The following is a 25,209-nucleotide window of genomic DNA, read 5'->3' as shown; positions in this document are numbered from 1 at the left end:
GGGATCTTCCTGGACCAGAGATTGAACCCATGTCCCCTCCGTTGGCAGGAGGATTCTTAACCACTGCACCACCAGGGAAGTCCCAGCAATGTCATAAATGTGTGTGTGTATATGTGTAGATTTATAGATGTATATATATGTATTTTTTTTTCCTGCTTTGAAGAGAATCTCCAGCTAAGATTTGAAATTTACTTACATTCTCTTCCACATATTTGCCTTTGTGTCTAGCATTGGGGAGAGATGAATCAGATAAAATATTATTATTCCAGGCTTGTCTGGCCCTTATGACACTTCCCTTTTGATGTTTAGCCAAGGAGTACCACTTGCCCAAACATAATTCAATGATTATAGACTGTTCAGTCCCTTTCTATTTATACTCCTACATCTGACTCTGAATTCCTTATAGGGGATGTGAAAAACGGGACTTCTGGGACTTCGGAGTATCTGACAACACGTAAATACCCCTAGGCATCCCTAAATTGAATGTCTAAAATAAACACTGTTTTTAAAAAATGTACCTAATGAGTGTATTTTAAAGTTGTAAAAACAAAATGACATTAACAAAACTTTTTTTTTTTTTACTCATGATAGAGACATTTAGAATTATAATGTCGGTTATAATGTTCTTATCACTGCAATTACTCAGGGAATTTCTAAAGTCTGGGTTTCAGTAAATGCATCATAAATTCTAACTGTAATTCAGATTGTTCTTGTTCATGTTTATATTAAACATAACGGATGGAAAGTCGTCCTAAGACTAAGCATGACTAAGAACCTGGTTTCTGTTGCTTTAGGCTGAATCATTAGTAGCTTTTTTTTTTTTTGTGGTACGCGGGCCTCTCACTGCTGTGGCCTTTCCTGTTGCGGAGCACAGGCTCCGGATGCGCAGGCTCAGTGGCCATGGCTCACGGGCCCAGCTGCTCCGCAGCACATGGGATCCTCCCAGACCGGGGCACGAACCTGTGTCCCCTACGTCGGCAGGTAGACTCTCAACCACTGTGCCACCAGGGAAGCCTCATTAGTAGCTTTGAATATGTTTCTGCTGAGTTGTGGGCTGACTCAGAATGATAAATATCTGTGAGGGACTCCAAATCCTCATCATTAGTCCTGTGAAACTTGTAAGTCATAAAGATGCATGCTGCACATGGGTATTTAGTACATCAACATGGAAGCAGTTATTAAAATACTAAGGTGAAAAATACTCTTCTTAAACTGCTGAGAACATCACAGGCTAGGAAGGTATTTCAGTGTCATCCTTAAAAAAATGCCTATTAAGGTGGTGGGGTCATTGGCATGAGGAAGGCTGGAGGTTCTTGACGTCTTTTTATTGAGGAGTTTATAAATCATCCCCCTCATTAAGTAGCAGACTAATGGATGATGTTGTGAACATGCTTATCTTGAAAAAACATAATTTGCTAAATTTTTCACTTCCTTTAGTAAGTAGTGGTTTAGATGAAAATCTGATTCAGTTCATGGTAGAATACAAGGAAACACAAACAAAATATGTTTAAAATGTAAAAGTAGAGGAAAGGTATGACGTGAGTACAGGTTAGGTTTTTGTAGTTATCCTCTGAAATTGAGTGTTTTCAGAATGGACGTCCAAGAGGCAAATAGACAGCTTGTTAAAGATCCCACAGTCAAATCTCAGTTTTGTTCTCAGACACACTCATTTGCTTCTAAAACAATCCATTTAAAATGTAACTTCCGGATTTTTATCCTATAAGCAAAGTTTGCTTATATATAAAATTAATTTTTTCTGAATTATGGAACCAGCACATGTTCATTGTAAACATTTTGGAAACTACTGAAAAGTATAAAGAAGAAAATTAAAGTAACCTGTAATGCTACCACCTAGAGATAAACTTAACATTTTGGGGTGTTACAGCATATATATAATTTTGAATATTTAAAAAAATTTTATGTAATATAGTAAATATTTCCCATGATTAATATTTATTTGAAATGTGCTTATTAGTGACTGTATAATATTTCATTGTAGGGATTTACCATGATTTTTTTTTTTTTGGTTATTTTTTTGTCTGTTTGGTTTTCTTTTTCAACATCTTTATTGGAGTTACCATGATTTATTAAGTCATTACCCTGTTGGCCATTTATGTTGCTTCCAGTTTTTAAAAACAGATGAATTCTGATATTGGCATTCTTGTGTATAACCTTTCGGTCCATCTCTGTTGCCTCAGAGCAGGTTCTTAGAAGTAGATTTACAGGATCAAAGGTTATGAAGGATATTAAGAAATTTACATATGGTTGCAGTGCTTTCTAGAAAAGTTGTTACATGTTCATCAGCATTGTTAAACCTTTTCCAAGATGATGATTTACCTGATCTAATCAGTCGGTCCTTCTAGGAAAGGAAGGAACATTCATTAAGTCCTGATCTGTACTTCATCTCATTTCATCCTCACACCAACCCCGTGAGCCAAGGACCCCTGTCCTCCCATTTCACAGATGAAGAATCCTGCCCAGGGCGAGTGAGAGACTTTCAAAGGTCACATCACCAGAAAATGGGTGGAGTGGTTGGTTATGCAAGCTCAGGCTGTCTGATCCCCAAAGTCATTTTCTTTCTAAATTTCCAGGGTTCTCCCCTATGTAATATTTATATTCATCATTGTCTAGAGAACAAGTTCTAATTTTATTTTCTAAACTAAACATGCAAGTTGGAGACCACCTAGCCCTCCAGTGGACACTTCATAAACATTTCTGAGGCTCTCACATCCCCCCTTCCCGCCAGCGCTCAGGAAACACACAACAGAAGTTTTAGAGGGCTCTCGAGCCAACCAGGTAAGCAGCCACCTACACTCCTCAGCATGCAGACATGTTCATTATACTCCTAGGTAAGGAACGTTTTGCAAAGGTAGAAATATTGTCTTTTTCCTATTTCACACAGTCATGCAAAATCTCTAAAAAGAAAAACTAGAGCTTTAAGAAGCAACAAAGATAAACCATGCCGTTAATATCACAAGGAGAGATTTCTTTTGATTTGTTAGTAAATGTATCTGTGTCCTTTCTGCCTAATTCCAAAGGCCCCCCACCCCTGGCAATCACTGAGGAAAAAAAAAAAAAAAGACTTCTGATTATTGGCTGGTTTCTGTTCCAGGTGTGTGAATATCCTGATGGGACCAAGTCTTTGAAACTGGGAGACTTCGGGCTGGCCACTGTGGTAGAAGGCCCTTTATACACAGTCTGTGGCACCCCGACTTATGTGGCCCCAGAAATCATTGCTGAAACCGGGTATGCCTCCTGGGGGTTTGGGTTAGTGCTTTAACTTTGGGAAAGGGTATATTTTGCTGCTACTCCTGCTGTGTATTCACATGCCTCTTGGGAATGTGGAGGGCAGGAGAGACTGTTACCTGCACCATGATTTTGATCCCAGGAGCTTGAGTTTGTGCTCCTAGTTCCAAGAGCCCTAGGCCTTGACTTCTGTTCCAAGGCCAGTCTTGGAGTCCCCAAGATGGTGGTGAGGTTGGGAGAAGAGCAGACACCTTTTGTCCAGAGGGTAATTCATTCCTTTACATGAAACGAGCAGTTTGGTACCAAAAGGCCTTTTTTCCCTAACAAACAAAGGCAAGTACTCCAGTAATGTGCAGGGTTCCTGGGAGTAGTATCACTGTTTCTCTCCTCCCACCCACTTTGTTTCCCCAGCTATGGCCTGAAGGTGGACATTTGGGCAGCTGGGGTGATCACGTACATACTGCTCTGTGGATTCCCACCCTTCCGAAGGTCAGTGGCTCTTTGAATGACAATATTTGAATTGTAAACCCTCTCCCTTTGATCAGGAAGCAGACATTCTACTTCTGGCAATCAGGACCAGAAACTGCTCAATAAAAATGTCAGTTAAAAATTACACAAACATACCTTTCACTTTTTTATCTTAATTTACAACCTATTAATGTATATTCCTTGTCCACACTTTTGATGTGAGGCCAAGGCCTTTGCTTTGTGTTTGGTCCCCTGAGTTTCCTGCGGTCATTCTTCCGTAAAACACACCCATAGTCCAGTGTCTATGATTTCCATTCTCAGTCTTTTTCAAGAGGAATAGATTTAAAGATCCTTGTGAAGCAATCTGATCCTTCCAGGTAAGCCTTTTTCTAGTTCTTAAGAGTTGTCTCTTCTACTTAATTCGACAGCAGTTTTTTGGTTTTGTTTTTTTTTAATAAATTTATTTATTTATTTATTTTTGGCTGTGTTGGGTCTTTGTTGCTATGCACATGCTTTCTCTAGTTGTTGAGAGTGGGGGCTACTTTTTGTTGCCGTGAGCGGGTTTCTCACTGAGGTGGCTTCTCTTGTTGCGGAGCACGGGCTCTAGGAGCACTGGCTCAGTAATTGTGGCTCACGGCCTCTAGAGCGCAGGCTCAGTAGTTGCGGCGCATGGGCTTATTTGCTCTGTGGCATGTGGGATCTTCCCGGACCAGGGCTCGAACCCGTTTTTCCTGCATTGCCAGGCGAATTCTTAACCACTGTGCAACCAGGGAAGCCCCCTCAACAGCAGTTTTTTTTTTTTGGCAGTACTCGGGCCTCTCACTGCTGTGGCCTCTCCCGTTGTGGAGCACAGGCTCCGGACGCACAGGCTCAGCGGCCATGGCTCACGGGCCCAGCCGCTCCGCGGCACGTGGGATCTTCCCAGACTGGGGCACAAACCCGTGTCCCCTGCATCGGCAGGTGGACTCTCAACCACTGCGCCACCAGGGAAGCCCTCAACAGCAGTTTTTAAACAACTCACTTTGCAAAGCATTCGACCTAGTTCTTGTAGAAACAGGGAATTCTTTCTTTTTAAATTTATTTTGTCCGTTCACGTAATATTAAGTAGAATTACAAATACTTTTGGCATAAACAGAACTGGGAACAGCAGATTGACCCTTGGTGACCCTGCGCCTCGTCTGGTGGCCACACATGGTGTTTGGGTGTGTGCTGGGGTCCACAGAGTGCACTCGCACACGGCAGTCCATGACTAGGGGGCGTGTGGGGCTTTGACACAGCATCTCTTTTGATCAGTTCTGTCTCCCTCTTTGGAGCAAATGAACACTTTGAAGCAGAAGTTCATCTAATGGTGCATGTTTGATTTTCCTTTGAGTTTTCTTGAATGCTCTTTTCCTTTTAATCCCTTCTTTGTTCATTTTACAACTCTTTGTAGAGTAGCTCCTGTGGGCCAGGTACTATTCTAAGTGCTGGGAATCGAGTGGTGAACAAAACATATTCTCTGAGGCCATAGCGTTTACATTGTAGTATTCGGTCAGTAAGTGAAAAATAAGTTTATTCCATTACCCCCCCCACCCCGCATTTTATTGTGAAAGCTTTCAAACATACAGAAAAGTTGAAAGGTTTATCTTTTTTAAATGATCAATTTTTAATTGAGTTGAACAGGTTTTTTTTTCTTTTGCTGACACTAAACACAAGAATGACAGAGATGTCCGTCTGTACTTGTGAGAGCCTTCTGGTGTAGATACATCACGAGAATATCGATCAATCAGAATAACTGAGCATATGAGGTCATGCTAAGTTGGGGGCTAGAAATCACAAAAGGTTCCGTGAAAGATATGACATTTGCGTGGGACCTTGTCCTTGTGGCATGGGTTACGTTTCTGTAGGTGGAAAGTTCTTTCCATCTGGCCATCAACATCATGGTTTTCCATCAAGATCATTACTCAGGTGGGTTATACAGACTGTAGGATTACTGGACGTATCAGTTTTTGCTGAATAACAAACTTCCCCTAAAGGCAGGGGTGTAAATCATTCTGTGAGTCCATTGAGCAGTTCTTCTGCTCTGGGCTGGCTCAGTGGGGGCGTGAGGTCCAGTGTAGCCTCACTCATATGCCTGGTAGTTGGCTCAGTGTCAGCTGGGAAACAGATATGACTTGGCCATGTGCCTTTCAGCGTCCGGTGGGCTAGCATGGGCTTCACATGATGGTGGATACAGGATATCCCAAAGCAGCCAGAGCACTTTCCAAGTCTCTGCTTGCCGCATATTTCTTCATTGATGTCCCGTTGACCAAACGAAATCAAATAGCTAAGCCTGGGGTAAATGTGGGAGAAGGTTAAGTGTGTACATAGAGGGAGGGGGATCATTTGTGGCTATTTTTACAGTCACACTGTGCCTTGGCTGGTTTCAGTGATGACTTGTTTTGGGAACTAGTCAAGTGCAGAGGGTAGTGGGTTTATTTATTTTTTTTGCGGTACGCGGGCCTCTCACTGCTGTGGCCCCTCCCGTTGCGGAGCACAGGCTCCGGACACTCAGCCTCAGCGGCCATGGCTCACGGGCCCAGCCGCTCTGCGGCATGTGGGATCTTCCCGGACCGGGGCATGAACCCGCGTCCCCTGCATCGGCAGGTGGACTCTCAACCACTGCGCCACCAGGGAAGCCCCTAGGGTAGTGGGTTTTGATAGTAAGTAATTCTAGGACCACTTACAGTAGAGTTTCCCTCCTTGGTTAACCCAAGTTAAGAGCAGTTGGAAAAGGGTATCAGGGATCAGTTGTAGAGGAATGTGTGCTCACAACTCCCTCTAGTGTTGCCACTTGCCAGCGCAGCCTGGGAGTTTTTTCTTTGACTTTGCTTTTTACTTTTTAACAAAAGTGAGACTCAGATTGAACAATATGTATCTATTGTGACTTGTTATCCAATGGACAGCAGCAGCTTTGCGGGATCTTGGGATAAGTCTGGCTAATCAAAAGCAGTAAAACTACATTCTGAAAGCTGCTGCCTTAGATGTTATATTCAGAAGCTGGTCCTACAACTCTAGATAGCTTACTTTTGAAAATGTTTTCCCTCTTTCATACCATGTTGTGATGAAAGAGAATCTATTATGTTAAATACTAGTTACAGAAACATCTTCACAGCGTACAGAGACATTCTGGATAGATTTTATAACCTTCTATAATATAAAATATATTATTTTTATATATTTTATATATCATATATATAAATTATGGAAGTGGTCCTTTAAAGAATGATAAATGACTATGGTATAAGACAGATTATCTACTTAAATTTGTACCTAAAATAAAGTCCTTCAAACAGATATCTCAAAATATTTGTTTTCTACAAAAGATGATTTTCACCCAAAGCTTTTTAAGTAAAATTGTTCCTTGGAATTGACAGTTTCAACTTCTTTCACTGTAGCATCTCTCATTCTTCTTTTAGGGTTTTCGGGCTTTAGTCTTGGGCTGACATATATTTTCCCTCCAGTCTTTTCAACACCAGATTCATTGCTACTGAGAAGGATGTTGGTTTTTCAGAGGCAACTGGAAGTTTAGTTATTGCCTAAGCAAGTCTGTTCTTAGGGCCACTGACAAGTAATACTTGCCTGACCATGCTGAGGTATTTGATGTTTCTTTTAAAGACACACACGTACATACCCCCCTTGAAGTCAGATGTTTGCACATCATTTGTGAAATAGCTTACAACATCTTTTCAGGTTACCTTGTCCGGCCTTTAATGACTTGGCATTGGAAAGAGTGTACACAGACTCTTGCTGTTTTCAAAGTGTTTTTCTTAATGGGCATTTTCATACTTACAGCACTGTGCTATTGAAGCACTAAAAAGTGCCTGAAGCATCTCAGCCAGATTGTACAGTATAAATGTGTTATGAATCCAGGGAAGGTTTAATCAGAGAGGCTTTTATTATGTGACTGCTAAGAAGGATAAATTCTCTTCAGCTCTGCTCTCGTGAGGGCAGCCCGAAATTCCCAAAGCTCTTGCAGTTCACAGCACGGGTCCTGAGGGTGCCATTCTAATTGCCAGGATCTTGGGGTTTTGTTGTTGACTTAGGCTGTTTTGCCAAGGACCTAAATCCTGCAGACACACCCCCAATGTTTTAGCTGTTTGTTAACAAAATAAAAGCCATAGATATTAAAAGAACATAAGCTAGTCGAGATTCCAGGAAAATACCAAAAAGGAGATGAGTGCAGTCCTAGAGAGGAATGGCTACAAAGAACAAATTCTGGAAATGGCTGACTTTTTTCTGTCTCCTTCTAACATTGTCTCCTGGGGTCCTCCAATTTTCTAAAGATTTCTGTAAAATCCCATTGTGTTCTTAGATGCATCCTTTACTCATTTATTTTTTATTATTTTTTTCATCCTTTACTCATTTTGAAGGAGAGTTGAGCTGAATTAAATCAGTAGAGAAGTAACAGTGAAAAGGAGAGAAAATATTTAGACACCTAGAAAGAGTCTGTGCTCACTCCAAGAATATCACTTTTTAGGAGAGCGAGGTGGGTGGGGGCATCTTTTGCCTCATCCGGTGATCTGGCCTGACTTGTGCTGCTCTGTGTGCTGCGTGACCCAGACGTCATGGACCAGCGGTGTCGATTCCACTGGGCTTGGTTAGAGGTCACGAATGTTCACCGGCCCACGAACTCTACTCTTTTTTTCCTAGAACAGGAACGAGGCAGCCATCTCATCACACAGCCCCCAAATTTGTCGCTGGACACTCCCTGGAGCGATGTATTTCTAGGGACACCACACTTGCCCTTGCAGACCCTGGAGGGCTGGTACCATGAGCAGCCTCCTGTCCAGAAGACTGGGCAGGGTCCCACGTGAGCACCCTGAGGAGTAAGTAGGCTGCAGGGAGCCTGTCGGGAGCTCCGGGAGGAATGTTGCACCCTTGCCGAGTGAGACGGAACTTCGCTCCTGGATTTTGATCTTGACCCCAGCAATGCATCCTAAGTTTTCTCCTAGGGCTTTGTGATGGCCTAGAAAGCCAATGTCTGTGTTCTCACTCTGGCCATTGACGTGCCCGCCAAGAGAAGGGGCTCTGTGGCCGTGGAGATGCAGTTTTCTGGGAGGTAGGGGACGCCCAGCTTCCTGAATTTTTCCCAGCAGTGTTTCCATGGCGCCATCCATAAAAAGTCAAGTCATCATTTATCCGGTAGGCACCAGCTGTGTTTGCAGGTGCACCTTGGTGGGGGGGGCAGGTAGGCACAGGGTGGGGAGGTATGTTCACCCAGGGGTGGCGAGGTGGGTTTACCTCAACCGTGCAGTTCTCTAGTCGATGTCCTTGGATGGGCTCTTTGTCTCGGACTGAGCTTCAATGAAAGGCAAGTTCCAAAGCGGGGAGCACATTGTGTCATGAATGTTTATCCAGATTCTGAACTCCTAGTGATGTTTTCATATGTTGGCTACTTCACTGATCTTTGGCTGTTTTCTTGGAAGAGTAGAAAGAGGAAGGACAAGGAGATCTGACTCAAATGTGCTGCTTTTCCCCTCTTACTACCACGAGAGACTGAGGGCAGGTGCTGAGCTTGTTTTTTTGCTGAAATGAGGATTTACATCATTTGTGGATGCCATTTTATTCTTGAGTCTTTTTTTATCGTGGAAAAATATATGTAACGTAAAATTTATCATTCAAACCATTTTTTTTTTTTTTTTTTTTTTTTTTTTTTTTTTTTTTTTTTTTTTTTTTTTTTATGCGTTACGCGGGCCTCTCACTGCTGTGGCCTCCCCCGTCGCGGAGGACAGGCTCCGGACGCGCAGGCCCAGCGGCCATGGCCCACGGGCCCAGCCGCTCCGCGGCACGCGGGATCCTCCCAGACCGGGGCACGAACCCGCGCCCCCTGCATCGGCAGGCGGACCCCCAACCACTGCGCCACCAGGGAAGCCCCAAACCATTTTTAAGTGTATAGTTTTAAGGGTTAGGTGGTATTAAGTACATTTACAATGTTGTACAACCATCACTACCGTCCATCTCCGGAACATCTTCGTCTTTCCACATTGAAACCCTGTACCCACTGAACAAAGTCCTTGCATCTTTGTCTCTTCTCTCTCCCCGCTCCCTCTCTTCCCCCTCTCCCCCTCTCCCTCATCCTCTCTTTCCCTCCCCCTCCCTCCGCCCCCCCCATCTCTCCCCATCTCTCCCCACCTCTCCCCACACACACACACACACACACACACAGACCTCCCTCTTTTTCTGTGATTCCCAGGCCGGAAATGTTCTTCGGTTCTTTGTCTAAAAGGGAGAGAGTGTCATCCCAAATGCAGTTGAGATCCACAGCTGAGCTATGAAATGCCCAAGCCAGAGAGACTGGACTCCTCCCCCGCCTTCCCATGAGCATTTTGTTAAAAACTGTATGGTGACTCTGACTCTTTCTCTGTTTCTCCATCACTGACTTAGTGAGAACAATCTCCAGGAAGATCTCTTCGACCAGATCTTGGCTGGGAAGCTAGAGTTTCCAGCCCCCTACTGGGACAACATCACAGACTCAGCCAAGGTACCCATCCAGGCCCGTTTCTAGGGGTTGCGTCGTGTTGAGGGTCCTCACCCATTGTGTGGGGCTGTAGCAGCTCTTGGTGTTGAGCTCCGTGTCTGTCTTGACTTTTTTTTTTTCTTTTTTTTGTGGTATGCGGGCCTCTCACTGTTGTGGCCTCTCCCGTTGTGGAGCACAGGCTCCGGACGCGCAGGCTCAGCGGCCATGGCTCACGGGCCCAGCCGCTCCGCGGCATGTGGGATCTTCCCGGACCGGGGCACGAACCCGTGTCCCCTGCATCGGCAGGCGGACTCTCAATCACTGCGCCACCAGGGAAGCCCCTGTCTTGACTTTTAATGTGTGGTTCTTCATTAAGTTCCTTCCTCAGTGTGGTCTCTGAAATGCTTAACCAAATTCTGAAAGCTGGACTGGCTGTCGTCCCAGTTTGCCGCTACCATCCTCCTGTGCTCCTCTGAGCCCTAAACGTTTGTTCTTTCATTTATTCAAGAAATGGGTTATGGACACCCGTCAGACTCTAGGGGTGGATTTGTGAGACCTGCTGAATTGCCAGAAGGAGCAGCACTGCAGTTCTGCGCTGTGGAATGATGACAGTGGCCGGAACTCTTAGGAGAGAACATCTTGGGTTTAATGTAGATTCGGGAGAGACCTCTTCCTCTCTCAGTGCCGCTGACAGGAGGCAGCTGTGTCTGCGTAATTACCTCCTAAGCACGGGCAGTGGAGGTGATAATGGCTTTTGCATTCAAATGGCTGAGCAGCTGTGTTGGCTGTTCTTTGAAGTACTTGGTGCAAACTCAAGATTTCTGTGTTGATGCTGGAATTACCCCCTGTCGCCTGCTCTATCACCTTCTTTATTTCTTTCCAGGAATTAATCAGTCAAATGCTTCAGGTAAACGTTGAAGCGCGGTGCACTGCGGGACAGATCCTGAGTCACCCCTGGGTATCAGTAAGTACCCACGTCCCCGGGGAACCAACGTCTCTGTGTCCTGTGGCCAACAGCGTGCTTCCTCACCAGGGCTTTTGCGCAGGCAAAGTTCTGCATCCAAGTTCCGTGGAGGATTAAATGTCTGTTTTCTCTAATGAGCAAGTAGCATGAAGGCACTTCTCTGGGAGAAAAGCGGTTGGCACCAGGATCCCGCTCTGTGAGTGACCTGGCACGTCACTGTCCCTTCCTGGGCCTCAGTTTCCTTGTCTGTGAGAAGAAGGGTTTGGCCAGGATGCTCTCTAAGGAGCTTTTTCTGTCATCCTGAGGTTTGAGAGTTTTTAGGATTTGCCCAGAGATGAGCCTGTGTCAGACCCTGGTCTCTGTCTTCATGGCACGTGGTCCCAGGAGCACTCCTGCTGCAGGCGGCGTGGCCGGGATGCGGTCCTGCCAGAGATAGGCAGAGGATGTGTGACGTTGCCTGGAATTTCTCTGAGCTTGGGCGGTGGCTCTGGGCTCGTGGTAAACACGATCCACGAAATGGCAACAGCAGGAAGAGGCTGCGTCCCCCTCAGTCCTGGAGGCTCTGGGACAGTGATGTTAATTCAGGGGCTTTTGCTGACTTTGGCTCCCCAGGCACCTCTGCCACCCACTGTCCCACATGTCCCGACCTTTCCGTTCAAACTCTCTGGGTCCTGCTAAGTGACTTGGCTCTTGGGCCAAGTAGCTGAGATGCCATATTTTTTAAATGAGCGATCAGGACTAACAGCTACCTGCATTCTTGATTAAAATGATAAACTGTTCATGAATTTTGATGTTTCCGTGGGAGGGCTCTATACTAAATTAGGTGGCATTTGTGCTGCGGGGGAAGGGTCTCAGAACCCTGTAGAATGTCCTTGTGCCACTGGGACCTCTGCCCTCTCCTCGGCCCCCTTCAGACCTAAGGAGGGAGGTGAATGGCAGAGGGTCTTTCCGAGGGCAGGGGACTGGTGAATAATGGTAATCATTTCTAATTACTTCACTTAGATTGTTCCCCCGACCTTGTGGCTCAGATGGGCCCATTTAGGAGGAGATGGTGGTGGTGACTGGGCTGGTGTGTGACTGCTGAGGAAGAGACAACATAGACGTGAGAATCAAAGGCAGTGTATTTGATTCTTTCCTGTAGGACGATGCCTCCCAGGAGAATAATATGCAGGCTGAAGTAACAGGTAAACTCAAACAGCACTTTAATAACGCGCTCCCCAAACAGAACAGCACCACCACCGGGGTCTCCGTTATCATGGTAAGTAGAATGGGTGGTTCTGCCCTTGGGCAGCTGCAGCGTCTGGCTCACTGCTCCGGCCGACATCGAATCTTATCAAGTCAGCCGCCAGGCGCTTCCCTCACGCGGCCGTGGGCGCTGTAGTGTTCCTCTCCACTTCAGGAACGGCTTGGCACGTGAAGGGCACCCTTTGGCCAGCTCCCAGGCCTTGGGTCCTGGGATCAGAGGTTGCGCAGGTCCCAGCAAGGCCAGGCTGATGGGCCCCTGGCCCGGGGCGTCCCAGCCTCTTCTCCTGGGCTTGGTGGCCTCCAGGCAGCTACTTCTGTCTCATCTCTGCTTTCCCGTCTAGAGAGCGGTTCCCAAGCCCAGGTGGGACTTACAGCAAAAGGAAGTGACTCCCTGACTACTCAAGGCCTCAGAAATAGATTATTTGAGCTTTGAATGATTCTTTGGAACTTGGGATAAGAAACAGCCAGAGTTAAGCAAATTCCATTTTAAAAAGTCAGTGTTTTGTGTTTTTTAAAAGTTCAGAAGAATGAAAAAAATGTATTAGTTTTTTCAGGGTTGGTAAAATTTTATGAGAAGTCAGTAACAGTGATCCCCATATTTTTTCAAATCTTCCTTCTTCCAAAATGTTTTTAAAAAGGCAGCTTACCTAAATCCACAAACACAGCAGATGAAAAGTGGCATTAAAGTAAGTGAAGTAGCATGAAAGTAAGTTCAGCAAATGGGAGAAGGCAGAAAAAATAAAACTGAGCCAGAAGCGTGGCGCGCACCCTCCCACCAGCTGTCCAGACCCAAGTCCTCGCCCAAGTGGGGCCGTGAAACTGGCCCCTGGCGTGTCCGCACCTGCTCCGGTGCCGTGTGTAGAGCACGGATCCTTGGCGTGATCTCCGTCCCGCGCACAGGATCAGGGAGCCGCGGCCGGGAGTCTGGCTTTCTCCGGAGGCGGGGGCCTGAGCTGGGTCTTGGCCACCCCAGTACTGAGGGGATCTGTGGAGCCGGACAGCTCCGTCACCCTGACCTCCGGACAGGCCCTCACCCTCCGGAAAGGCTCGATGTCCTAGCGACTGGGAGGAAAACAGTTGCTTATTCTCAGGGCGCACCGTAGCCTCGGAAGCTTCCCAGCGAGGACGCGGGTCCAGACAGAGGCAGAGAGAAGCCCCGCCCCCTCGTGAGTGCGGGGAGGCGGGCTGCTCCTGGAGCCTCCACCACCGTCCTGGCACCGCCGCACCGTCCTCCTCCCGCGGGGTGGGTGGCGGCGCTCCCCGCTCCAGACCCCAGGCCAGGCTTGCAGGCTGATGTGCTGCCGGACTCGCGAGTGGGGGTGATGATGGACTCCGGGCCGAAAGAGCGGGAAGGCCTCTTGAGCTGTGGTTTTCCTGGCATCTCAGCAGTGTTCTGCAGAGAGCCTGAGAAAGTCAGAGTTGTCACGGAGTGTCAGCTTAAACCCTTTGCAAAGCACCATCTTGACTGAGCATGAGAGAGTTCTCAGGCGGTTCACCCTTGAGAGCAAGGCTGCCGGCTGGGGTTAGGGGTCACCGCCCTGCCTCTGGCTGCGTTGTTAGGCAGCTTCTGGGGAAATTTACAACAATTTAAAATTTAAAAAACTTAAACTTTAAAAATGCGCCCAGGGCTTACGGCAGCTCCCCCCTCATTCCCTGGGTCACCCGTCAACTCACGGCCCAGATGGGAATGGATGGCCCAAGGCCTGTGGCCCACCAAGGTTCTGGAATGATCAGCCCTTCTGCCTTTTGGCCCAGTGCAGGCTCTGTTCTGGTTAAGGACGTTTAGGTTCTCTCAGACAGAAACTACATCTCACGGTTTACAAATGGCATTTTTCCATTTGCTGATGGATTTCAACTGTTAAATTTCAAACTCCTGAGCTTTAACCGGATGTTTGTGTGAATGAACCATGCTTTATTGTGATTCCAGCGGTGATTGTGAAAGTTGTGTGTTCCCGTGTGTGTTCAGTGTCATCTTGGGCATGTTGGTAGGGTTCCATCTAACCCCGCATTCCGTACACAACTCCACAGCTCGTTAGCTCTGGGGAGGTGCTGACGACGTCATCACGCTCGCTGCCTACGGGGGAATCAGTAGAGCCTGCCTCTGGGGGTACCAGTTCTCCACGGCCAAAAAGCTGGCCTGTGAATTCTGGCTTGTCCCCCAGAGCAGCGGTGAGCAGGCCTCCGCAGGGATGTCATACTCATCCTTCCCCGACCGAGGACCTGGCGTGGTTGCATCCGGGCAGCTTGCAAGGCTTCTGTTGTCGTCTGCCTAGCTCTCTTCACCAGTACTGTGCGTCTTTGTGTCCTGCCCTTGGGAACAGTTTCAAATGTTTTCTTAAAAATCATTATTCACAAATGAGTCTCCCTGGTATTTATATGTTCTCATAACTGGGGTATGTGAGGCTCATGTGGTTTCCTACAGATACAAATAGCAGTGGAAACAGGGCATAAATGTTCCGAGGCGGAGCCCTCAGGAACGGCTGTGTCGCTCCCAGACGGAACCTTGCTCTCCGCTGCCACCCCTAGTGTTCTCTCTGCCTTGGCCCCCCACGCCCCCCAAAGGATTGGAGCCTGAGGCTCTGGTGAGAAAATAATAGGGTAGGAATGGTAAATAACGGTGCAAGAAAGTCAAGTTGATGCTATTGTCTGCATTTTGTTTGACAGTTTGATTTGACAGTTTGAGAGACACTTCAGAGTTTCACTCTGTACCCCGTTGAGACTCTGGGGACCCCGGAGCAGAATTCTGGTATTCAACATGCTATGCTTCATCAGAGCCGCCTCTAATTGTCACCCCTCTTCAATCTGCATGCTTCTCTTGGACTCTGACACCAGCATCCAGCTCTCAGCTCCTCATGGGTGCAGGTCTCCTGTACCTACTGACACCCGTTTCAGCCAAACGCAGCCTTGGAAACTTTACTTAAAACTTCTCGCCTTGCCACGTTGCCTCCCTTCCCAGACCAAAAGCTGGCGAGTGTACGGGAGGAGAACTCCAGTCGTTCTCCTGCTAAAGGCTGTTTTTCACTTAGGTGAAAAAGCATCTTTTTGTGAATGAGAGCATAACATGGGGACGTTTATGAAGGCTTTTGTTCTCTTTCTGCAAATACATTTCCAAAGATGCATTTTTAGCGGTAAGACAGTGTAGGGTCAGCTAGGCTTTGGGATACGAGAACACGATTGGATAGGATTTTGGTTTAAGACGGGCCTGTGGTTTCAGAATGCACTTGCATTTGCTCTGGCTTATCCTTAGATGCTTAAGAAAGGACCGTGCACCTGCAGAGGGGGCTCACCACCTCGCCCAGAAGGGGCCATCTCGTGGTGGGAAAGGGAATGATAAGAAACCCCTTCTCGCTGCATTTTGTAGCCTTGTAGCTGACTGGAGAAAGGATGGATTCAAAAAGAGTGCTTCCCCACTCGGGGATTATGCTTCTTTCGGGGGGAAGCTGGGAAGGATTGGGGCTTAAGATAGACAAAACTGTTTCGACTGTGTTGCTTCTGTTGAAAGTAAGTCTAGTTTCTGTCCCCGCTTCTCTCCTCGCCCCTCTTGCCTCTCACGCCGCCTGCATTGCTTTCCTCTGACTAGGTCCCAGGCGATGGTATGTACTAACTGCACAGCAGTGCTTCCTTCCGCTGAACACATGCGTCTTCTTGACGGGAAGGGAAGAGGAGAAATAACTGCGGGACTGTTGCTTTCTTCTACCCAGGGGAAGTTTTATGGTAGAAAAAAGTGAATGCCACCTCTCCCCGCTTTCAGTGTTTTCACTGAGGGGTGGCCTGGCCTCTGCTCATACTGGGAGCTTGGAAGGTTGTTAAAGAGCGATGCTGAGTTTCTGATTTGGCTTGTCCACAGTTACCTCTTCTCCAGGTAACGGAAATTGTCCTTGGCAATCCGTGAGCGTTCAGCCCGAGCTGGGAAGGGCCTGTGGAGAACACTTGTCTTCCAGTTGACACCAAGTGCCCCAAAGGCAGCCGCCCAAGTCTGTCCTAGGAAGCCCCATTGTTCATATTTTCTCCAGACTTTTTTTTCCTTCCAGTAAGAGTACTGGAAAAATCAGTGGTGCATTTCCCCCTCAAGGTGGTTAGACCACAAAAGGACTTCTGGTCCACGTGCCTTGTAGCTAAAGGTGCCTGAGAACCGAAGGCTCCGCACGTTTGGAAAACCCAGTGAGAGGGCTGCTGGCCCGGCCTGCCTGGCCGAGCAGAAGTCCGCAAGCCCACTCAGAGGAGGAGGAAGGCAGGTCAGGGCCAACCTCCCAGGCTAGGGTCAGGAGGTAAGACGACTTCTGCGCCCCTGGAGCAGGGGAGCAGGTTAAAGCCCTTGGGGGTGTGACAGGATAAGATACCCGCACAGAGAAGAGAAGAGCAGGGAGGAGATGGTGGAGGATGGAAAGATGGGTAATGCAGCGCCATCGATTCCCAGGGCTTCCATAGGTTATGGGGCACCGGTGTGATGCAGGGGTGGGAGGTACTTACTATAGATGACCTGTGAGTACTCTTCGAATCCCTGACGGGGAACCTTCTTTAGAAGAGTTAGCTGTCAGGGACCTCGCATTCTTATGGGGTTTGCTTCTTGTCCAGGACTCTTCTGGGCTCAGGGGCATGGGGAGAAGCGCCCCGAACCCAGGCAGCTGGGAGCCGGAGCCGGGGAGGATCTGCCCAGGCCGCGTCCAGGGCAGTAGGAGCAGAGGCCGCGGCACCGGGGACGGGCTGGCCCGTGGGCCGCCGTCGGGGGCAGCCGGGCGTTACTTCTCCTCTACTGTTCCCGCCGTGCATGCTCTGCGCGCCCTTCTCGCGGTGCCGGGACCGAGGCGGCGGGCTAACTGTCTCCTGATCTCTTCTCAGAACACGGCTCTAGATAAGGAGGGCCAGATCTTCGGCAGCAAGCTCGGCGCGGACGGCAGCCGGCCCGGCCTGGAGCCCGCTGCCCCGGAGCCCCCTGCCCCGGAGCCCTCTGCGTCCCCGGAGTCGCCCCCGCGCTCTCCTGCCGCCGCCGCCGCGGAGTGCGAGCGGGCGGGGACCTGGCGCCGCCACCGCGACTGACCGGCTGCCGCCGCCGCCCGCATCGCTGCCCGCACCGCGCATCGCATCGCATCGCCGGGGTGGAGAGCGCGCGCCTCCAGGGCCACCGCTTCCCGCGCGCTCCGCTCGGGTCCTGGAGGGGCCTGTGCGCGTCGCCTTCGGGGACAGGTCCTCGGAGTGGCTTCGTTTAAATTCTCTGTCTTCTCAGTTCAGTGGCCATTTGACGGCGTCACCAGGAGAATGTGCAACTTTTATCTGACACTGAGCGCATTTTTATAGAAATACTTTGGGTGCACCAAGATCTCTCTCTTATTTAAGTAAACTCAGGAGGGCTCCCTTTTTCTTACAAGCAACTCAGAACTGCGTCTGTCCCTTTGTGGGCGCCCTTCCTCTGCTGATGGGGGTCGGGGGCTGGCTTCCCGCGCAAGGCTCGGAGCCCGAGTGGACACGCTGGTCCCGGTACTCCGCCCAGCCTCAGGGGCTCGTCTAGGACGACACTGGCTCTGGACTTGTGTGCAGACCGCAGGGAAGGCCGTTTCTTCCCTCGAAGTTGTGTTTCCCTGACTCTTCCCACGACCGTATTAGGAGATGCTGACGACCTTGTCCTTGGGGCTTTTTAACGAGAGGCGCGGTGCATGCCGAGTCGCCGGGGCGCTTCCTTCTCCAGGTCCGGCTGCGGGCAGAGCAGGACCAACCAGCGGCCCCAGGAGCCGCCGGAGCCTCCCTTCTCCGTCTGCTTTTCGTCTGCAGCGGCGGCAACAACCCCCAGGGAGCGCGGGGCGCAGTGGGGACTGGGCGGGAAGGTGCCTGCAGACATCCTCTGTTACTAACCTTCTGGAAGGCTGCTGGCAGTTTTTCCTTCTTTTCCAGCACCCTGCTCTTTTTAATGATTGTATATAATCAGTGAATTTGTTTTACCTGCTCATCTTCTAAACGGGTGGGCCTGTAGTTCATTCTCATTGTTAGACTTTTGCCGCCTACAAGTGTATCCAATAAACTTTTCCTTCTTGAGAAATAGCCGTCAGGGTGGGTAGAGGTTCCTGCGTGGTGGTTTTGCCAAGAGTGTGTGGTCAAAGCAACACCTCCCCGGCCCAGGTTCTGGCTGATGCCGGTGTTTGTTTTTGTCTCGGGGTTGCAACGGGGAAGAGAGGTGCTTGGGAAGAACACACGGAGGTGCACCTGGAAGTGTGTTTGATTACAGGTGCAGAAACTCACAAAAGCTCAAAAACGAATAGAGATTGTTAGTGTACAACAGGGGACTTCGATGGAACCAGAGACAGGAAGGTCAGGCTTTATAGGAAATGGGGAGCTGGGGCAGCTGTGCTCGTCTGTCTGTGTCTGTCTCAGAGACTGTGCCGTCTCCTGTCTCTGCTTCTTTCATTGCGTTTTGGCTCTTGGTTTCTGTTCCCTCATAACGTCTGCTTGCCTGGGCTCTGGCTTAGCTTGCAACTGCTTCTGTCCCCAGCTTCGCAAGGCGGTACAGCTCCACGGCTTGAAACTGTATCTTTCAGCTCTGGTTCTCTTCGTTCCCACTGCTGTGTGATGATTTCTCTCTGGGCTGGTGCTGACCCGTGATCCAATCCAGAGGCAGGTGACAGGATGCAGATGGGCTTCCTGGGCACACAGCTCCAGTGGGTGCAGGCTTCAAGAGAGGGTATTGATGGGCAGGTCCAGAACATTCTGCCTGTCGCTCTTCTCACTGGTTAAAGAGCAAGCTTTTTCATAGCTTCCAATAGAAAATTGTTTGTTAATGGCAGTGACGAGCTAATGTCAAAGAAAGAGGAGAAAAATGAGGATAGTGAAAAGGAAAATGGAAGAATGACGGAGCGAGGCCTTTAGTGTACTGACCGGAGCCTGAAACTCGACCCCATCTCCTCAAACTGCAAGGTTCAAAGACGTTTGCTAAAGACTTAAGAAAATATATGGCCAGGGCAGTGCCAGTCACTGGCGACAGGAGCTGGAGCACCTTCTGTCCCGCACATACTCCCATGTTCTGTGGCACCCTTGGGTGGCCTGGAGACAGGAGTAGGCTGAGCTGGGTGTGGCACCGTGGCCTAGCAGTGGCCAAGCAGTTCTTTAGTAATGAATCCCACAAACACCTACAGTGTTAAACGGTGGTAAAGGAACAAGCCCAGAAGTCAGGTGACATAACCCGGGTCATAGAACTGGCAGGAGACAGAGCCATGATGTGGTTTCAGATTCCACGGACATCAAACCTGTGCTCTTTTGAAGGCAGCCTGTTGTCCAGGGTAAATCAAGGCCTGGACATGAGTGGTCATCTAGACGAAGATCCTAACTAAAGGCTCCGACACCACAGCAAATTGTTCGTTAACCCACACATTTAGCAAACGTTATTGAGCTCTTATTCTGGTCTCAGGATCCAAATTAAATAGAGGTCCTTTATTGCTGGGTTCCTCCGCTCCCGCACTGAGAGAGAGGCATGTGCTTGGTTTATGTTCATCCCCTTATTCCAGCAGGGGAGCCATGTCTACAGAAGTTGACCTTTGAATAGAGCGAGGGAAGCAGTGACCTGCCAAAGCCATCGGGGGCTGCCTGCTGGGCCCAGCCAAGAGTCAGCGGGAGTCTGTCTCTCTTTCTTCAAAAAGGTTGCCGTGACGTGAAAGTACGTGGAATATACAGATGGCGTAACTCCCCCAGAATATCTGCATGAATAAGATTGTGAAACGTGAATCAGGAGATGGGGGACGGTTCAGAAAGAAGAGTGCTGGGTAGTGATGCTGTCTTGGAGGAGGACTTTTAGGGCAGTTTGCCATCCCATGGAAATACAATGTAAGCCACATAATTTAACATTTTCTGGTACCATATTAAAAAAAATCTAAAAAGGAACAGGTGAAATTATAGTATAGTTTATTTAACCCAATATATCTAAATACATCCCTTTAAAGTATTATTTCAACATGTGATCAATGTAAAAAAAAAATCATTGGGATACTTGCCCTTATTTCTTTGTCCTAAGTCTTTGAAACCTGGTGTGTATTGACATGTGTGGCACATCTCGGGTGGGACCAGGCACAGTTCAAGCGTTCAGTAGCCTCGTGTTGCTCCACCTCCCAAGCTGGACAGCGCAGCTCTAAAGAAAGGCCACAGCACTCAGCCTCCTTGTTTTGTTCAGTTTTGCATATGATGTGTATGACAATGCAGAAGGAACCCTTATCCACTGTTTTAAATGGGATGGACTGATTTAAGACGATCTCAGCAGGTTAGAGCACTGATCCAAACTTGAGATGTGAAATCAAAGCGCGAAGTCCTGTGATTCAGTGGCCTAAGGCCTTGGCGTTCACTGCTTCACGGGAAAGATCTGGGAGGGGAGAAGGGCAAAGAGCATCACGTCGTTAGGCGCCAACAGAACTGCTTAAAGGTTAGCGTAACCTTAAGCTGCATCCTGAAAAGTCCGTGCAGGTCGTGGGCAGCGTGGGTCGAGCCTCCCAGGTACGGCTCTGCACTGGGGCCTCGGGGTGTGTGGTGCAGATGAAGCAACCATCGCCCAAAAGAAGGCAGCCAGGGTGGCGAGGGGTTTAAAGCCCTGGGAGCCAAGGACTGGTGGAGAAGCGGTCAGGTGTTGCTTAGGAAAACCCAGAGGCACCTCCGCCTGATGTGTGGCTTCACAGTGAACTGCTCTGTGGCAGGGGCTGCAGACTTCTTCTGGGCGCTCTGGGTGGTGGCCCGAGGTCAGCGGGTGGGAGGCATGAGGGTCAGGTGTGAACGCAGCGTTGCAGGAGCAGCCCGGTGACAGAATTCGCTGCTTTCTAAAGGAGCGATTGTCTAGTTCTGGGAAATGCCTAGGTGCTAAATAGTAACAAAAGCTCACAGTTTGTACAGAGTTATCTCACACTGTCTTGTTTGAGCCACACCACAGCCCTGAGAGAACAGCTAACATCCCTGTTCAGCAAATGAGGAAACTCAGATGGGTCTCGAGCTGACGGAGCCTGGACATGCCTCTCCCGGCCCCGGGGCAGGTGTCCTGGGAGCTGCTGTGCCCCTCCAGGTGGTCAGGGATGCTTTAGGGATAGCGTCTGTGTCCTAAGGTGGAGGTGGGATGGGCTGGGGAAGACACCTGACAAAGTGGTAGAAAATCGAGGCGGCTAAGAAGTTCCCAGGGCAGGGGCGTGTGAGTTCTTTTAGATGAAGGAAGGCAGTAGTCTCTCTGAGGGAGGCGGATGTGTGCAACTTTGGTTAGTCTTGGCCAATGGATTTTAAGGGGCTATTGAACTCAGTGGGGTTTGTGTTACCATCATCGAGCAGCTGAGCGGAAGAAAAAGGTATTTGGTACAGAGACTGACCTGCTCGTGCCATACGCCCCAAACAGAAGCCTCCTTCATTTGGGGCAGGGCTGGCAGCATGGCCTTTGGCGGTCAGGAGGGTTTCAGCCCGAGTCTGATGGTGTGAGGCTGGGCACCGCCTGTGCTGGCACTAGGGTCAAGCCTGGGGAGTGTCTCTCAGCTGATCCAAGTCTGCAGCTGCAGCACAGCCAGCTGCTTCTGCCAGGCTCCCCCAGAATCTTGGTTTTGGCAAGGAAAAATATTCCTGAACTTGAGACAGGAAAAGGATTCACTGCATATTTCTGGCACGTGACTGCCGTGGAATTCAGAGGAACGTTTGTAGGTCACCTGCTTCCCTTGCCTGCAAGTCAGACCACCCTGTTCTCCAGAAAGAACGATGTGAGGCCCTCTGGTTTGAGCAATCTGCATTTCTGGCTCAGAGAGGCAGGGCAGGGAGTGATGTGTGTCATTCATCGTAGCCTTGGGCTTTTATATGGGGATCGTGTGATTTGGGGGACCCAGGAAATGCATCACGGACTCTACTTTTCATATCTATTGAAAAGAAAGATCCAAAAGATGTTTCTCCCACTCATCTGAGAGAAAATAGAAGAGGTAGAATTAAAAATTTTTTTTTAATTTTACTTTTTTGATATGCTACTTTATATGGTCTTTGCCTTCCCAGCTTCCTTGCTTTTCCCTGCAGTGATAACTTGAGATGCCTATGGAATTAACATCATTACACTTTATGCTACCGAAAAGGGAGGTAGCGAGGCTGACTGCTCTCCTAGTTGAAGTGGAGAACACTTTCCCTCCGTCTGTGGTGGGGCAGAAATAGCCAAGTGGAGGCACGGGCGTATTTGCGGATACGCATGGTTTATGCAGACTTTCAGATTCACGTCCTCCTCCTCTCTGTGTTTGTGAACATGCTCTGGCCTAATGTGATGTCCCGTGATGATGTGAGGCTGTGGGGCTGGGCTGGCTGCTCCTCCATCATCCAACGCATGCCGGAAAGTGGCAAAGCTGCTCCATCAAGCTCAGTGTGGGATCCTTCCAACTGTTTAAAGACATTTCTGCTTCCTGATGTGGAAGGAATCTGTCCCGGGGCTGCTGGGCTCTTCAGCAGTGATGGAGAGGGGGTGGGGCTGCTGCAGGGAGGAGAACCAAACCAGGTCAGAGCTCCTGAAATCGTGTCTGGTAAAAAAGTATCAAAGATCCCGAGTGAAAATCTCTCCCGTGAAAGTCCTATCTTGGTGGATCTAAACTGTCATGTGCCATTTAAATTCAGTTATATCTTCAGAAAAAGGTGCAAAGCGGACGTGTGGTCTGGCTACATCCAGATTCCCTGGCTGTCTGCCAACTCGACCCACGTGTGACCTCTGCCATCTCTCTCTGCTCCTCCGACAGCGAGGTGGGAGGACACACGGCCCCAGATGTGAGGTCAGGCCCCTGGCTGGGCTCTGCTCTCGGAGCTGAATGGGAATGGGCAGCCTGGTGGTAAGCTACCGACCTCATGTGCTACACCCGGCTTCCGTGGGTCCCAGGCAGGGGACCGTCCCGCATGCTGGCAAGCAGAACTGAAGTGTGGGGCTATCTCAAGGCAGAATTGTTCCTTTTCACTGGATTCATTTATTGGAACATTTATTTGTGGCTGTTTGGTCCACTTTGGGAACAAACTTCTCCTGAGTGGACTGTCCACCAGTTCTCATCCGTGTGCCTCTCAGGTTTTCATGTTCTCTCTGCTCTAAGCCCTCATATGCTTTCCCCAAGAGATCCAGTGGTATTTCTTAAATTAGAGCCTCACGGACTTGACTGATGATGTTTCCGTCAGAATCCACACCATCGGTGAGGGAAACCTTACTTTCCCGAGGCAGAGTGCATTCTAACGCTCCACACTCTCAGCCACACCACCTACTGAATGTGCCGCCGTGGTTCCTGGCTGTTGTAGGTCAGCCCGTTTCATCCCAAGCCACCTCAGTTTTGACTTTTTTCCCTAATCGGTTTATATTTATTCGAAGTAGGTTTTTTTAAGGAGTGAAAATTGGATAAAATAAGTGAATGTTGAGTAAACCCTAACATATACAGTACTAAACAGAGTCTACCCCTAAGAAGCCCTGTGTTGATGCCGGCGGGATTCGTTTTATGAGTAGATAATACAGTCAGCCCTCGGCAGCCGCAGGTTCTACATCCATGGTTGGTGGAAGCCACGGATGTGGGGGGCTGGCTGTAGTTGTGTGTTGATGCCAGTTGTAAGGTATTAAGTTTCAGTGGATTTTCCACAGTTGTAAACAATAAAGGCGGTAGAGGCACCGATTTTCTTCTTGGGCTCCAAGAGGAAGCTGCTTCATGAACTTTGTTTGCTTCAGGCTTGCTGAAATAGGTAGTTGAAGTAGCATATGCCTGGCATATGACTTAGATATTCCTAATTTTCTTCTACCACTTTCTCCAAAGTTCCCGAAGTGTGATATCACAGGTTAGTACCAGTGAGGATATTCATTTACCAGTAACTTTGGTATGTCTTTGACTCTAAGATGTACTTCCCCTCTCCCACATTTTACCATCTATTGTTTTGTTAATGGGTTATAAAACCCATTTTAGATGGGTTTTAGACAGAACAGTGTATAAAGTTCCTTTGGTCGTTTGTTAGATAAAGGTCTCGTTCTCATTTCCGTAATGCCCATTTTCCTGTTTTCATTCAAGAGAATTGCTCACCTATTGGTTATTGTTCAAAAACTATGACTGAACCAGGGTTTGACATTTTGCTTGCAATAACTATATTATCATCATTGTTTCAAAAGGAGGAGTGAAAAAGCTTATTACCAACAAAACAAATACCATTTTATTTAATTTTTCTGGCAGACAAACAACTGAGTTGTTCCATTCCTAAAATCTTTGCTTTTAGAGAAGAGCTGAATGTGTAGGAGAAAGGAGGCGACCCCTTTTAGGTAAGTAAGTTGCAAGAGAAATAGAGATGGAATGTCAGTTTCAATGCAAAGAATTTATTTATGCAATACAGACCTTTTCTCAATATTTTTCACAGAATTCCACACAGCAATCTGCTAGAAAAGTAGAATTCTACAACACCAAAATGACATTTTTGTAGTACAAATTGCTAATCAAAAGGAAGATGAAGATTGTTTAACAACAAACAAACAGAAGGTAAAACGAGGGTTGCTTCACACAGCACCCAGTAGCCTCTGTTCCTCGGCCCGGGGTTGGGGTGGGGGGAGCCCCAACAACGGCTCTGTCTCAGTGCGTGAGCACAGTCAGCCCTCGGGGAGTGAGCTCTGGTACTTGCATTTACTTTAAAAGAAAAACAGAGGTTGTGAGCCCAAGAGCATTTCCATCATTTCATTTGGGTGTGCTAAGAAGAGGACAGATCAGGAAAACATTGTAAATATTTCACACTTGCGATAACATTAGATCCTTTATGATAACCACACAATAAAATAAAATACCCTCCCCCGAACCATAATTTTCTAGGCCTAAAACATGCTCGAAGAATAATATTGATA

The 25,209-nt window shown here is 48.4% G+C and overlaps 1 protein-coding gene across 9 annotated transcripts in view; it reads left to right on the top strand.

Moving 5' to 3' along the window:
* Window positions 1–25,005, top strand: part of DCLK2 (doublecortin like kinase 2) — a 160,960-nt gene extending 135,955 nt beyond the window's left edge. For 4 of the 9 annotated variants that reach the window (XM_032633587.1, XM_032633585.1, XM_032633586.1 and 1 more), the window contains 6 exons: window positions 3,113–3,246; window positions 3,658–3,735; window positions 10,120–10,216; window positions 11,076–11,156; window positions 12,298–12,414; window positions 17,241–25,005. In XM_032633587.1, the coding sequence (XP_032489478.1) occupies window positions 3,113–3,246; window positions 3,658–3,735; window positions 10,120–10,216; window positions 11,076–11,156; window positions 12,298–12,414; window positions 17,241–17,438 (705 nt within the window). In that variant the 3' untranslated portion in view covers window positions 17,439–25,005. Of the gene's footprint in view, window positions 1–3,112; window positions 3,247–3,657; window positions 3,736–8,385; window positions 8,895–10,119; window positions 10,217–11,075; window positions 11,157–12,297; window positions 15,148–17,240 lie in introns of those variants that run through there. The other 5 variants (XR_004350142.1, XR_004350141.1, XR_004350139.1 and 2 more) reach the window with 4 other exon arrangements.
* The last annotated feature ends 204 nt before the right edge of the window (window positions 25,006–25,209 follow it).

Source organism: Phocoena sinus, chromosome 5, assembly GCF_008692025.1.
Source record: "Phocoena sinus isolate mPhoSin1 chromosome 5, mPhoSin1.pri, whole genome shotgun sequence".
NCBI lineage: Eukaryota > Metazoa > Chordata > Mammalia > Artiodactyla > Phocoenidae > Phocoena > Phocoena sinus.
Note: the sequence above shows the minus strand (reverse complement) of the source record. Positions and strands in the feature narration are given on the sequence as shown.